Raw genomic sequence first — 14,575 nt, 5'->3', positions numbered from 1 at the left:
TTAAAACATAAAAAAGATAAGTAGTATTTCTTAGTAATTTATTTATTTTAAACCACTTTAGCGCACTTTACCTGTGGCACAAAATTTTTTGGCTTCGGCAAAAAATTTCTTACGAATATTTATAGTTCTTTCTTAAAATAATTAGTTCTAAATCTTTTTTCATTGATCCCGAGACTAAAAATAAGGTGTTAAATCTCATAAAATATACTAGAATAATGGATTCAGATAGTGTTATATTAACTTGTGACATTGTAAATCTCTACACAAGCATTTTACATAATCTTGGTCTACAAACATTAAAGTTCTGGGTTGAAAAACAAAAAAATAAAATAAAATATAAAATAAAAAATAGCCGAAAAACTTACCACTGATTTTATTATAGATTCAGCATCTTTCATTCTTAAAAACAACAATTTCTTTGACGATCAATTGTTTCGGAAAATTACGGGTACAGCCATGGGTACAGATTTTCACCAGACTTTGCTTGTTTTACAGTCGGCTTTTTAGAAGAAAAAAAAATACTTTTTTTGAAGAAGAAGTTAAAATTATTGAACAGTTTTATTTTAGATATGTTGATGATGTTTTCAACATATTGCAAAAATGTCTAGATATTGCTAAGTTCCGAATGTCCCCTGCACCTGCAGAGTTACATGATTCAATCAACTTTACAATTGATTTTGGCATCGAATTCACGAGAATGAAAGAATATATAATGTAGTTAATTTTCTAGACTTATTGATTAGCCTTTTAAACAACAAGTACATTAAAACGGATATATTTTACAAAGAAACAAACACTTATGACTTTTTAAACTTCAACAGTCATCATCCGTATCATTTAAAAAGAATATATCGTATAACCTTGATTGAACAATAATCGTTTTTACGTCTGATTATGCTACAGAAAAACTACGACTAGAACTAGTAGAACATAAAATATGGTCGAACATACGACTAGTAGAACGTTATGTTCTACTAGTCGAAAATACGACTAGTAAAACATAAAATATGGTCATTAACATGATTATGTAATAGCGAAAAAAAAACGTGCAAATTCGAAACAATTACAAAGCTTTTTATTGTTCGCAAGTGCGCTTTAATCCTTCGGTTTCCTAATCTTTGGGTTTATGAATTTTAAAACTTGTTTTCGTGACGGCACATTGACTTTTTTTTTTTGTGTGTGACGTTATTGTAAGCAGGAACTTTTTGAATTATTGACCAGGTTAAGTTAGGTGTTACTTTGAGGTTTATTTGCCATGCATATTTATATGAAAGGGTGGTTAAACTTTTCAAATTTTATTTGTGAAGGAGTTTTTGTGGTTTGCCCATCTGTTCTTCCATTCGCCTTCTGATAAGCCAATATATACTTTTTCTGGAATGTTAGGGGGTGACACTATACATTTATAAATAACATTTGAGATTTTATTTGTTGTGGCTTTATATTACATTTGCCAATATTTTCGGTGCAGTTATAACTCACTTTAGTTGTATTTCAACTAAATAGCTTATTTAGGGGATAGAATATTGGAAAATTTTTGTCGATTAATTTTAGGAAGATATGCCCAAGATTGGTAAAAACCATATTGTATTTCTTTTTCTTTTGGGTTTGTCTTTTTTTTAAAGGTTATATCTTAAACCCGTTTTTTCTTAGTTTCTCTTCGTATTCTGGTATAGATAGGATAAACGACTTTTCATTTGAAGAATTTTATGATAGTCTGTCGCTAATGGGGGTTGGAATTTGTTTAAGGATTTAAGGAGGGTGATTGCAATCAGTGTGGATGTAACGTAACTTTCCATTTGGTTTTTTAAAAAGGTTGGAACAGGTATTTTTCTAGGTTAAAAGATACATCTAAAGAGTTGACTGCAAGTAGATTTACTTGTATAATATTTTAAAACTAATTGTTTTAATAATATTAATGATATTTTTTCGTAAACGATCAACTTGCAAGCCAGTTTTTTTGCGGATTATCATCAGACCGTCGTCACGGTATAATGTCATCTTTGTTTACTATCGAAACAAAGTATAGCAAGTTTAGTATATAGAGAAACACTAGATCACAAACTTCCGCATTATCAAAACAATCCATGGAGACAACAAAACAGTCGTTTTCTAAGATTCTTCTTCACGTTTCGTTGTAAAAAACAGCAAGGACTTTCTGCAATAACTAATGACTCTAATACTCTCCCTTCAATGATGTTTGTGTGGTTTTTTGAGAATTGTATTGCATTGTGATATTGGGGTAAAATCCAACAGTGTCAAACTGGAGGAAAACGCAGTATTTTTTACTGGTATATTTTTAAACCACTGGATTGCTTCGGAAGTGCTTTGCCATTGGTTTAAATTTAATTTAGTTTTTATTTCTTTGTTTATTTTATCAAGGTATTTTTTGCTTAAGTTGCCGAGTTCAGATTTAGCGGGGTTTAACAGACAACAAGGTATATTATTTTGGAATGACTATTTGAGGTCTTTTTATTGTAATGATCATTTGCCTAAGTTGAATATGTTTGTTGCATTTTTAGCTTCAAAGTTAATGGATTGTTCAAGTTTTTGAGGGGCTTTTCTGTACACTTTTGTTATATTTTTCTTGATGAGCTTTGCGTGTTCTTGAGCGGAGACTTGATAAATATTGGCTTGTCTGCAAATAGTAATACGTTTGGGTTGCTTTTTAATCTCAATATAAAGTTTGTTACTTTGCTCTTAAAACTCATTGTGTATCTTTTTAAATTTTATAAAGTTTATTAAATTTATCAAATCGTTAAAAGTTCTCTAAATCTTTGCATTGGGGCGGTGTGTTGTTTGTTTCAAAACCAAATGTTTTATTTCTTTCTTGTCTGATTTATTTTATTTCTGTTTATATAAAAAAATATTTTCCAGCGAATTTTTTTTTATAAAGTTTTCCGTTTTTTTGTTTTATTAGATGCAGTTTGTAACTGTTTTTGTCCGAAATCGGTTTATTTTTTAACGAGTAGTTAAAATTAATTTTATCCATGGAATTAATGCAAGAGAGTGCTCAACTATCTTGCGAAAGGAGCGATATATAACAAAATATTATTTCACTGAGCAATCTTGCTGAAAAATAAAAACAACAAGTAATAACATCATAATAACAACTTGCTGAAGAAATGCAGAAAATAGATTTAATTAAAATGCCAAAAAGCAAATTGTTGTAAGCAATCGTTTCATATCTAAAGAAACATTTAATTATTCAAACGTGTTTTAAATTTTATTTATGTTATAACTATTCCGTATTTGCAAGGTCTTAAATACGAACCGTACTTGATTTGAACAAAGTTTGTTATTGATATTCTATTGTGCTTTGGAATTGGTGTTACGCACACGAATTCCAGCTACTAAAAGAATTAATCATAAAAATTTAATTTTTAAATAAGTTATCTTGCTAAGTGGCTGATTTGATGAATTTTGTGTTAATCAAACAAGTGATGATTTCAAATTTATCAAAAATTAATTATTAAACTTAAATAATGGATATTGCACAGTATCGTATAAATACGCAGGTCGAGCTAATAATAGTTACGCAGTTGACGCGTAGTTGTCTATAGCAATATCGAAACATTAAAATGTTAAGAAGTTTTTTTTATCATTGACATAAGAACTTTGTTTTATCAAATATTCAAATTTTAATAAAATAACTAACGACTCTTAGAAATTTGTCTCAACTCAAAAAATTTCTAAGAAGATGAAAGATTTCAAGATGATGAACATAATAACACTGACCATTCTTTGGGTTATAGTAAGCTTACTCTTTTTGAAAATGTAAATTAAGGTTTATATAATTTGTGCATATATATATATATATATATATATATATATATATAATATATATATATATATATATATATATATATATATATATGTCTAAAAAGGGTGAATTCGTTACGGAGAGAATTCTTTTACTCAGCTTTATAATAATAATAGTGCATAAGAACTAAGTAACTCATTTACTAGATTTTTTAAAATTTTTTAAAAAACTATTAAAAAAATGTTTGTTTATTTATTCTCTAATTATTGGGAGTAAACATTGAAGCTGAAAATTATATATTACTGCCTCAGTATCGTTAAAAAATAGACAAAATACAAGATGTTTTAATCGTTTATCATGTAATTTTTAATTGATTTATGCCAGTTTTTTGTAAAATATTAAACTTGAGTTATTATGTTTTTTTGTTTGTTTGAATACTTCATTCCTTTAGATAATACTGAATATAAACTATACTAATTCTGATAATGCTGAATAAATCACACAAATTTCAAAAAGCAGTTTAAAAGAAAAGCAAATTGTGCTCAAACAATATTTTGAAGCAACGTGATTTTGAATCACACGATTCAAAGTTTTAGATTTTAGCTCTAAAAGAGACAAGCTTTTTAAAAGCTGTTTACATCTTTTATATTGAAATTTTTATTTTACAACTTTATTTATTTTATTTTTTTTGTATTTTTTAAGTTTTGTAACAATTTATAACTATTTTATGAGCAACTAAACAGCAAGATTACCCGAATGTAATTTGTAACTGTGATGAAATACGAGTTTCATGTGCTTAACGCCTTTGAAAAAAGTGGCTTTATCAAATAGTTCTTGTCAGATGTAAAAGTTAACCGTTAGTGAACGTAGCTGGCCATTATCAAAGCAATAGGAAACAGTTTCTCATTTTTCCCAGTTAACTAGTGCAAATGGGTACCAACTGGGAAAAAAGTTAAGGAATCATCGTGATTTTGTAAACGGGGACCCAAATGGGTCCCATCTGGGATTAGCCTGGGTTTTTGACAGGAAATCCCATATTGAACTCAGATATTTTTTCCGTATAGCACGTGTTTTCTTAATTAATTAATGTTTGTTTTTCGAAGTTTCGGTAGTTTTTTTTTCATTTAAGTGTCGCATTTTTTATTTAACATAAAAAAAGTTAAGGTACTGTTCATATAAAATTTGCTGTAAAAGAAATAGGTTGTATTAGGCGCATGAGTATTTAGTCTGATATTTAATTTGTATGAATCAGTTTAAAAACAGACTTGAATTTTATTTATTGACAAAAAACTAATATTATTCAATGATTTGATTCAACCTGCTCAAAAATAGTTCTATTCTATTTCACTAGGTCTCACATTAACGCCACCATGATTCCATGATAATATTCTGTTTTAATGTGTATTTTTTTTTTTTTTGTGTGTGTGCTTTTTTGATAGAAAAGTATGTAAACTTAAATTTATTAATCAACTGATAAATGAACATGTAAATAAAAATTATAAAAAAATACCATAGATGTACTAAATGTAGTTTTAGTTAAAAACTCGTGCGAGTGCATATTCATTCTAAATCATGTCAATTTACTATATGTCTTTTTAAAAAGGCTTTTTTTTAAATATTTATTCATAACATTTTATTGAAAACAATGCAAAACAAACTGTTTTTGATCTAAAAAAAAGGGGGTTCCATAATACTATTCACATCTTCGCACATTATTTTCTAACAAAAATCTCAGTGGTAATCCATATACAGAAGCCTAGGCCAAACAAACCAAAAGCCTACAAAAAAATCTATTCTTTAGTTAGTTTAACTTGAAGACTCAATCAGCAAAAACTACAATCATTTTGATTACAATCAAGTCATTTTGGATTTTGGATTAACAAATATACCACATATAGTAATCTAATAGTGGAAGCGGTCTTCATACTTTTTTATGGCAAAATCATTGTAAGCATCCTATTTACAAGAAGCAGATTTAAAACTGTTTTCAGGTAATTTTTTAGTTAGCAATGTAAAAAAATCATTTTGTTTTCGCATGAAATTACAAAAGTTAAAAGCAGATAAAAGTTTGCTTCGGTTACCCATAGTTTTATTCTTTATTTCATAATATTAACGGGCGACAAAAAGTTTATATACTTTAAATCTTGTGTATATGCTATAAATCTTGTGAACAAACATGAAATTATTATTATTATTGTTTGTTTATGCGACACAATGATCGCAAAAAGGATGGTGTTCACATGAAGTTATTATTATTATTGTTTGTTTATGCGACACATAAATATAAAATTTACTTAATAAATCCAAAAGCTGGATATGGATATATTCTAGTTTTTTCATACAAATTATTGACAATAACACCGAAAAACAAAAACTAGTTTTATTATTGCAACCATAAACCGCTTCTTCTTGAATTACTCTCTGTCTTTCGTTTTTGTATCCAAAGAATTTTGTGATACTAACAATGACAAAATAAAGCACTTGTATTACTAAAAAACATTGATTGAAAATTCGTATGTTTGGAATAAAAATCTGCATTAAAGCATAATTCAATAAGTTATTCACTATAGAATTATCTTGTGATAACTAAAAAAATTGTTGGTAGAGATTTGAAATATAAATAAAGAATATAGTTATACAATCATATTCTAAAAACTCTAGTTTTTGATAATAAAACTCAAGGAAAACTTTACTTTCACTTTATGAAGCATGAAAACATAAATATAGAAAATTAAACTTGCAAGATTAAAAGTAAACTTACTAAATTTTAATGAACCAAATTTATGAAAGATTTTGCATAAGTTTTATTTTATCAAAGTTATACATAATGCCATAGTTTTTAAATAACATTTGTTCAAGTAATGTATTTTCTGTTGTTAATCATTTATCTACACTAACCAACTCTATAAAAAAGCATAGATACTAATAATTCTCTTAAGTAAAAAATATTTCTCAAGTCTTAAACAAAAATAAAATAACTCAAAAAATCAATTAAGGTAATTTTTTGAATATCACTTATAGCAGCCATTTTAGAGAAATTTTTTAAAAATATATTTATATATAATTAACATAGTTGTATAGAACTTAAAAAGACTTAAAAAATGAGGGGTTATTCAACTGAAATACTGATGATTTTTTAACAAACGCATTGTTCTTAAGTATGGAAAAATTGATGTGAAATGGCAACAAATTAAAATAAAAAAAATTTAAAAATCAAGCGCAAAAATCAAAACAAGCGATACGCAAAGAAATAAAAACATTAAATAAATAATTTCTAAACAAAATTTCTAAGCACCATTTCTTCAAGAAAGCATAAATAAATACTTGATTTGAATATAAGAAAGGCTATACTTGCTTTTTTCACAGAGAACTTTTTTTGAGAATGTTTTTTTAAAAAATTAACCGACCTTTAAGTTTTTAAATACTAAGAACTTAGAAATTATGTATAAATATAAAAAAGATCCCCATTTCATTAGATTCCTTATCTTTTTTTTATTCTATATGTAAATTTTCAAATAATTTTGATGTGATTTGGTAATTTTGATGTGACTTAGGAAATCTTACCCTCAACTACTTTTGAAAAAACGTGTCCCGCGGCAAGTTTTTTTTATCCAGAGTGGTCTTAAGACATGAATTATATAGAAAAGAAGCCATAATAAATATTGTACCGTTTACATACGGTTGGGAAGAAGTTGAGTCAAACTAATTAATGCAAAAAACCTCAAGGTTCTTCTCAAGGTTCCAGCTTTATTATAAAAACAAAAAGATATAAAAGAGTTTATGTTTATGTTAAGTTTATGAAAACGTGTTTTTTTGTTAAGAATCAAATGTTTTTCATTGCGCTTTGGAATCGCAACTTATAGTATAAAAGTATATATGATTATGAATACAATATTACAATACAATAAGAAAGATACAATTTTTTTAATATAATTTACACGTATAATACAAAATTCAATTTCTATAAAATTACTATTGCTTATTTGTTTGATTTAAACCAGTCATTAAGGTTTACTGTAAAGAAAATTGTTTTTATATTGGAGTGGGCAGAAAAAAGATTAGTGTCATCAATAAAAAGAACAAAACTAAGTATGTTTGAAGACAAGTAGATATCATTTACGTAAATAAGAAATAGTAAGGGTCCAAAATAGAGCCTTGAGGAACTCCACGGCTTATTGTTTCTAACTTTTTACACGTTGAATCATAAGATACTCCTTGTTTTCTATTCTTAAGATAACTTTGTGGCCATTTTAAGTTCCTATTAATTACTCCCATATGTTTTTAATTTGTACAAGAGAATTTCATGATTAATAGTGTCAAAAGCTTTTGACGTGTTGATGAAAAAGCCGAGAGTATAACTTTTTTTAGCAAACCCGTTCAGAATTTGACTGGTTAAATCAGTTACTGCATGATATGTTGAATGCCCTTTTCGCAAACCAAACTGTTTACTGAATAAGAAACTATGTTTTTCAAGATAACAATAAAATCTGTTATACATAATACCTCATTGATCCTAAGCTCTATTGCAATTCAAGAGATTACCATTGACCTCATTGATCCCAAGCTCTATCGCAATTCAAGAGATGGCCAGAGGAACTCGCCAGAAAACATTCTGAACGTCCTCCGAAGTGGCGGCAATCGACGCTTCTAGAACGTTTTACGTTTCCGTTAGTCTCATAAAAATGTTTTACGATTCTGTAGACGTTTTCCGGTTTGAATAGGGTTGTTTGAGAAACATCATTTGTCTTACCGCTGACAACGCACGAAAGTAAAATTATTGAAGTTATCAACTAATTATTTTCCGTAAGATCAAAGGCAATACACTTTTGAATTTTATTGTTCTTTTTGTACTAATTTTTTTAACTCCATCTTGTTATTACATTATGTCTAACTTTTTTTAAATTGCTTTTTGTTCTTAGAAACTTTGCACAAACTATAGAAAAGAAAAAAATTTCAAAAAAAAATATCGTTAAAATGAAAAATAAAGAATCCGAAAACTCGAAAAATAAAATAGGGTATTTTTTATCGTGAACCACTCGAATTTTTTTGAATATTGTCAAAGCTGCTATTCTTTAAGAATAGCAGCTTTGACATTTATCGTAAATAAAGATGCTTTACCCTGAAGGATTTAAAGAAATTAAAGAGTTTCGACTATTATTATGCATAAAAAATTACTTGGTTCATTCAATTATTGCCAGATGATAATAAAATTTAAGTATTGCCAGACGATACTGAAAGTCAATTAGTTAACTACATAAAAGAGATAGATTGTCTATAAGTGACATTCAACGAGTTGCGAGTATGTTGAAAAATACAAAACAGTTCATCCATTTAATAAGTATAATGGTGTTGCAGGAATAGATTTTTAAAGAGATATCCAGACCTTTCAATCAGAAAGCCTTAAGTGTTGTCTTTATATTGTGTTTATGGTTTAAACAACAGTTCTGTGAATATTTATTTCAATGATATAGAAGTTGTTATGCAAAAGTAGTTTGAACCTCATCAATTTTTTAACTGTGATGAATCAGGCATTACAACTGTTCATAAATCTGTTAAAGTTATAACAATAAAAAGAATACATTGTGTTTCTTCTGTAACTAGTAGTGAACAAGTTGTAACAACAACTGTTGTTTTAAACCGCTTAAAACTTTTTATAATATATAATGTGAATCATTGTTACATCCTGGACGAAAATAACAAACGATCAACTTAGAGGTATATTCTCTAAAGCATATCATAAAGCTACCTCTGTAGAAGTTGCCTGTTCGGGTTTTCGTACATCTGGAATTTATCTTTTGTGTCGGGATATAATTCCAGACATTAAATTTAATAATGACAAAAGCTCTAATGCCAACTTACATAAACCTGATAAATTGATTTACAAGTTAATTCAAGCACTTTATTACCTTTGTCGTCAGGATGTTCAGAAAATATTGATTTTTATATAATAATACCCTGCTTTTCTAATATTTTAGCTATTTCAAAGATCACTTTATTACCAAGAAAAGGAGAAGAATCACAAATAATAACAACATCACATTATAGAAAATCACTACTTAAATCTTCTGAAAAATCAAAAAAGTTAAAAGAACAAAAACTAGAAAATAAATGGATATTAGTAAAGGGTAAAGGAAGAGTTAAAAGTTTAAGTGTTGAAAACTGTGAATATTTTTTTCAAAAGTTCTTAGACGGTCTGTATGAGATAAATTAGAGCTTAAGTGTCTCATTTTGCCCCTCGTAACCCTACATAAGTACGTTGTCCATGGAAAGTATAAAAGTATACAAATTTAGCTTTTAAAAAAAAGGTTAATATAAAGGCAAATCAAAATTTTGCACAATAACCTTTTTCCAAAGACATGGTGCACGATAATAAATACAAAACTGATTAAACTTAGTTGGAAAAAAAAATTGGTTTAGCAAATCATTATTTTTAGCGTATCTTTATTTGCAGATTTTAAAGTAAAAATATTTTCAAAAACGATGGGAACTAAATTATTTTCCACATATATACAATACATAGGATATTGAATACATTTAATTTATATATATCAAATAATCTCATTTCGTTGAATTAAGGCTTCGAAAGAGTAAGACGATCCACAAAATTAATAATACGAGTTGTGTGCTTCAGACGGTTACAAAGACGTTTCAATCTATGTACTTCCCCAGGCAATATTTGCATAATTTAAGTAGTTATGGATAAACGAGTAATAAAGTTGGGACCGTGAGACAAGCTCTTTTTATTTAAATAATCTCTAGCTTTATACAAAATTCCAATATTTTCAAAAAAACTGGTACAAATGTAATCAATGTGATATTTTCATGTAATGTGTTCATCGTAGGAAAACTCCTTAAAACTTTATAACACAACCTCTTTTAATCTCAGTTTGGTCGATAAAAATTGGAGACAGTTATGGGTAGATAACGCTTTTTTTAAGCGAATTGAAAATAAAATATTTAGTTTTATTAAGTTTTATAGTTAATTTGTTACATTTGAACCAAGTAGAAATGTTTTTAAGCTCGTCATTCATTGTAGAAAAAAGTTTACAAACATCATTATTAAAAAAAAATAGGTTAGAATCGTCCGCAAACATGATACTAAGTAGATTTGAGACTTTATTTAAGTCATTTATATAAATTAAGAAAAGAAGTGGCCCTAATATAGAGACTTGCTGAACACCACAGGTTATTTTTAATAAATCTTTTTGATAAATATTGTTACTAGAAACATATTGTTTTCGGTTTGATAAATAATTTTCGAACCATTTTATTACTCTGTTATTTAATGTACTTAAGTTTATGAGTAAGATGGTATGATTAACTGTAACATGTGTCTTTGAAAGGTCAATAAAAATACCAAGTGTATTGGGAATTTTCAAAAGAACTTGTAATCTCACGTACGCATTGAATGATTACATGTTCAGTAGAACTGTGTTTTTTATAGCCAAATTTGTTGTTATATAATAGGCTATTATAATATAAATAGTTATTCACTCTATTATACATTATTTTTTCTAAAATTTTCGAAAATAAAACAGAAATCGATAGTTGATAATATTAGTTCTATCACCATTCTTTAAAAATCTTTAAAAATCTTTTTAAATCTTTTCATTGAAAATCGGTGAAACTTTGATCAGGATATTTTGCGATCGGTGTAACTTTTGCGATTTTCAATTAATTAGGAAAAATTCCTTGATGTATTGACGTTTTGAAAACTTTAAAGAGAATGTCTTTTAGTTGTTCAAAACAGTCTATAATTATATTACCATTTATGTCATTGGCAACAGTTGCTTTTATTTTTTTAAAAGATTTGAAATTCAAACTCTTCAAAAGATTATTCTGAAGACAATTTATTAGATGTATGCAATCATTAATTGGTACTAAAAAATCACTAAATACAGCTTGGGTGTATAGAACTTTTATTGTCAATTTAGGACCAATTCCATCAATAAAATCATTAAATTCACGAGCTATTCCTTCGGCTCAAAATCACATTTGCTATCAACTTTCATGACTTGAGGCAGGTAACCTAAGCAAAATTTTTGTTTTCCACTAATTTCTTTCATTATTTCCCATGTGCGTTTTAAGTTATGCTTATACTTATTAAGTAGTTTTGAGTAATAGTTTTTTTTTTAAGTTTTTGCGAGTTTTGTCGAATGGATATTTAAAGTCCTCGTATATTTATTCATTTTTAGGCGATTTTGTTTTTAAATACATAATTTTCGCTTAAGCTTCGATGACTTTTTAAATTCTTTGGTAATCCAAATTTTATATGAGATATTTGGAGTGATTATTTTTTTCAATAAATGGACAGGTGGCATCGTAGATAGAGTATTGTACTCTATCTACAATGCCAATTTTCCATTTATTGAAAAAAACAATTAATGCTAACAAAATTTTGTGCTAACAAAATTGTTGTTTATAGAGTTAGCGTTGTCATTAAAATTTATGTTTCCAATGAAGCAGTGATAATTGTTTTTTAAACTGGTTACCATTGGCATGGTTAAAACAACTTTGTCTAAATGTTTGGCTTGATTTAATTTTTGAGGGCTTTCAGTTAAATGTTAAGAATATAGGAAAGTGGTCAGAAATATCAGTATTCAAAATACCTTTTTGTATATCATTATTAAGTAAACCTGTTGTAATGATATTATTTATAAAAGTAGCTGTGTTAATGGTTGTTGGACAATTTATGAAAGAAAACCGCTCCTAATTCAAAAATTGAGTCGAAAAAATTTTTAACTTTATAATTATCATTATAGGAATATTTATGTTAAAATCTCCTTAAATAATGTTTTTCTTTTTTTCTTTTGTCCCTTTTTGAATATATTTTGTTCAAAAAGTCTGCTCAAGTTCTCGCTCACGCCACCAGGTGATCGATAACCACAGTTTAAGAGGATGTTTTTTGTTTGATTGTTAACTATTTCAATTGTTAAAATTTCTTTGTCACCGTCAGAAGCACTCAAATCAACCCTAATGTAATTTCTTCATCGTCTGAAGCACTTAAACCATTCCTAATGTATTCTCCTTTACGTAGATAAAAATTCAACGTTTATTTATTTGTCTCTCCTGAGATATTAATTTAAATAAACGAATTTCAAATTTTGAATTGTTTTTCAAATCGTTCGTGGTTATCCATGTTTCAGCTAAACAAACAATATTAAAAATATTTTTAGATTCTTCTAATAGATCAAGAAGTTTTTCAAAGTTACGACCTAAGCTTCTAATATTTACGTGAAGGATTTTAATTTTATCGTTTGTATGTAAACTATTCTTCAAAGGAAACTCTTCTAGTTCACGTGGATAATATAATAAGGAGCAGTCAGTAATTATTCTCTGGGTCTGAGTTTTCATTTGGCGACATGCAGAAAAATTTAATTTTTTTTTTTAAATTATCAATATGAGCCATTTTAGTTAGTGCGCTCATAGAAGAAATTCTTTATAATTTATAAAATATTATATCTTGAGATCTCTACAATAAATTTTATCTGACTTTACCATCTTTGCACAAATTTAATACTTTATCCCAGAGCTTTTTTCGAGTTTCTATTGTTTCCTTTCCAAAGTCTTCATTGATAAAAATACCCGTTCCACGTATATTTTTCCTGTTAAAAAAAATTTTTTTTTTGTAGTTTAATATTTTTATGAAGATCGTTCGTTGTTTTCTTATTTTTTTTGAGCCTGAACTATGAGCACATTCAATAACTATTTCGCTGGTAATTTTTAGTTTCTTTGAGAAAATTTCTTTGACTATTCTTTCACAGTCATTCCAAGTTTTACCGGGTAACTCGTTTTAACCTTCAATTCTCAAATTATTCCTTCGGGATCGGTTTTCAAGGTCAATTAATTTCTTATTTATAACTTTAATAAAACTTTTATCGTTGATTAGTTCAAAACGTTTCTGTTCGTTGTGATATTTTAATTCACTTTCTGTTCGTTTGTTTATTTCTACTGACTTTTCGTTCATCATCTTGAAAGTTTAAACTTTCTTTTAACCCTTCTAGATCTTTTTCAATGTTGTATATTTTTATTCTACTGGTAGTTAAGTCATATTCTAATTTATCCTATCTATCAGTTATAACTTTCATATTTGCGCTTGTATTCTTCGCAAAATTTATTTCCTGCTCTTTCAGAAGTCTTTCAGTCTCCTTTAAAATAACGTTTTTCTGTTCATCCAACATTTTTAAATTTATTTCTTTGTAAGTTTTGTTTGTTATATCCATAGTATATTATATATTTAATTTAAAAATAAAAAGTAATTTCATTAAGATAAATTTTAGAAAACTTTTTTTTTTTTGAGCAACGAAAAAAGCGTGGGTTCAAATCGAAATATATATATATATATATATATATATATATATATATATATATATATATATATATATATATATATATATACAGGGCCGTCCCGAGGAAGGGGGTCTAGCCCCCCGACTAAATTTATTTGTCGGCATATTGGACACTGGAGTTGGCAAAATTAGATCTATAATTGGCAGTCGGCAAATGTCGAGGACCTTTTTTATTTTAAATCCTAGTCGGCAAAAAAAAATTTTCTGGCCTTAGTCGCCATAAAACAGATACGTCACCCCCTTTCCCCTTTAAAATTTCTTCGGGACGGCCCTATATATATATATATATATATATATATATATATATATATATATATATATATATATATATATATATATATATATATATATATATATATATATATATATATGTATATATATATATATATATATATATATATATATATATATATATATATATACATTATACAATATGCATTGTGTGTATATGTATATATATATATAT

General features: G+C 27.2%; 1 protein-coding gene across 1 annotated transcript in view; it reads left to right on the top strand.

Annotated features, from left to right (window-relative positions):
* The first annotated feature begins 3,585 nt into the window (after window positions 1-3,585).
* LOC100197078 (uncharacterized) overlaps window positions 3,586-14,575 on the top strand; it is a 134,302-nt gene continuing 123,312 nt past the window's right edge. Inside the window, exon 1 of the mRNA XM_065802339.1 lies at window positions 3,586-3,751. Coding sequence (XP_065658411.1) covers window positions 3,698-3,751 — 54 coding nt within the window. The 5' untranslated portion in view covers window positions 3,586-3,697. The remainder of the gene's footprint in view (window positions 3,752-14,575) is intronic.

Source organism: Hydra vulgaris, chromosome 08, assembly GCF_038396675.1.
Source record: "Hydra vulgaris chromosome 08, alternate assembly HydraT2T_AEP".
NCBI classification, from domain to species: domain Eukaryota; kingdom Metazoa; phylum Cnidaria; class Hydrozoa; order Anthoathecata; family Hydridae; genus Hydra; species Hydra vulgaris.
The sequence above is the reverse complement of the archived record's forward strand: the minus strand, read 5'-3'. Positions and strand labels throughout refer to the sequence as shown.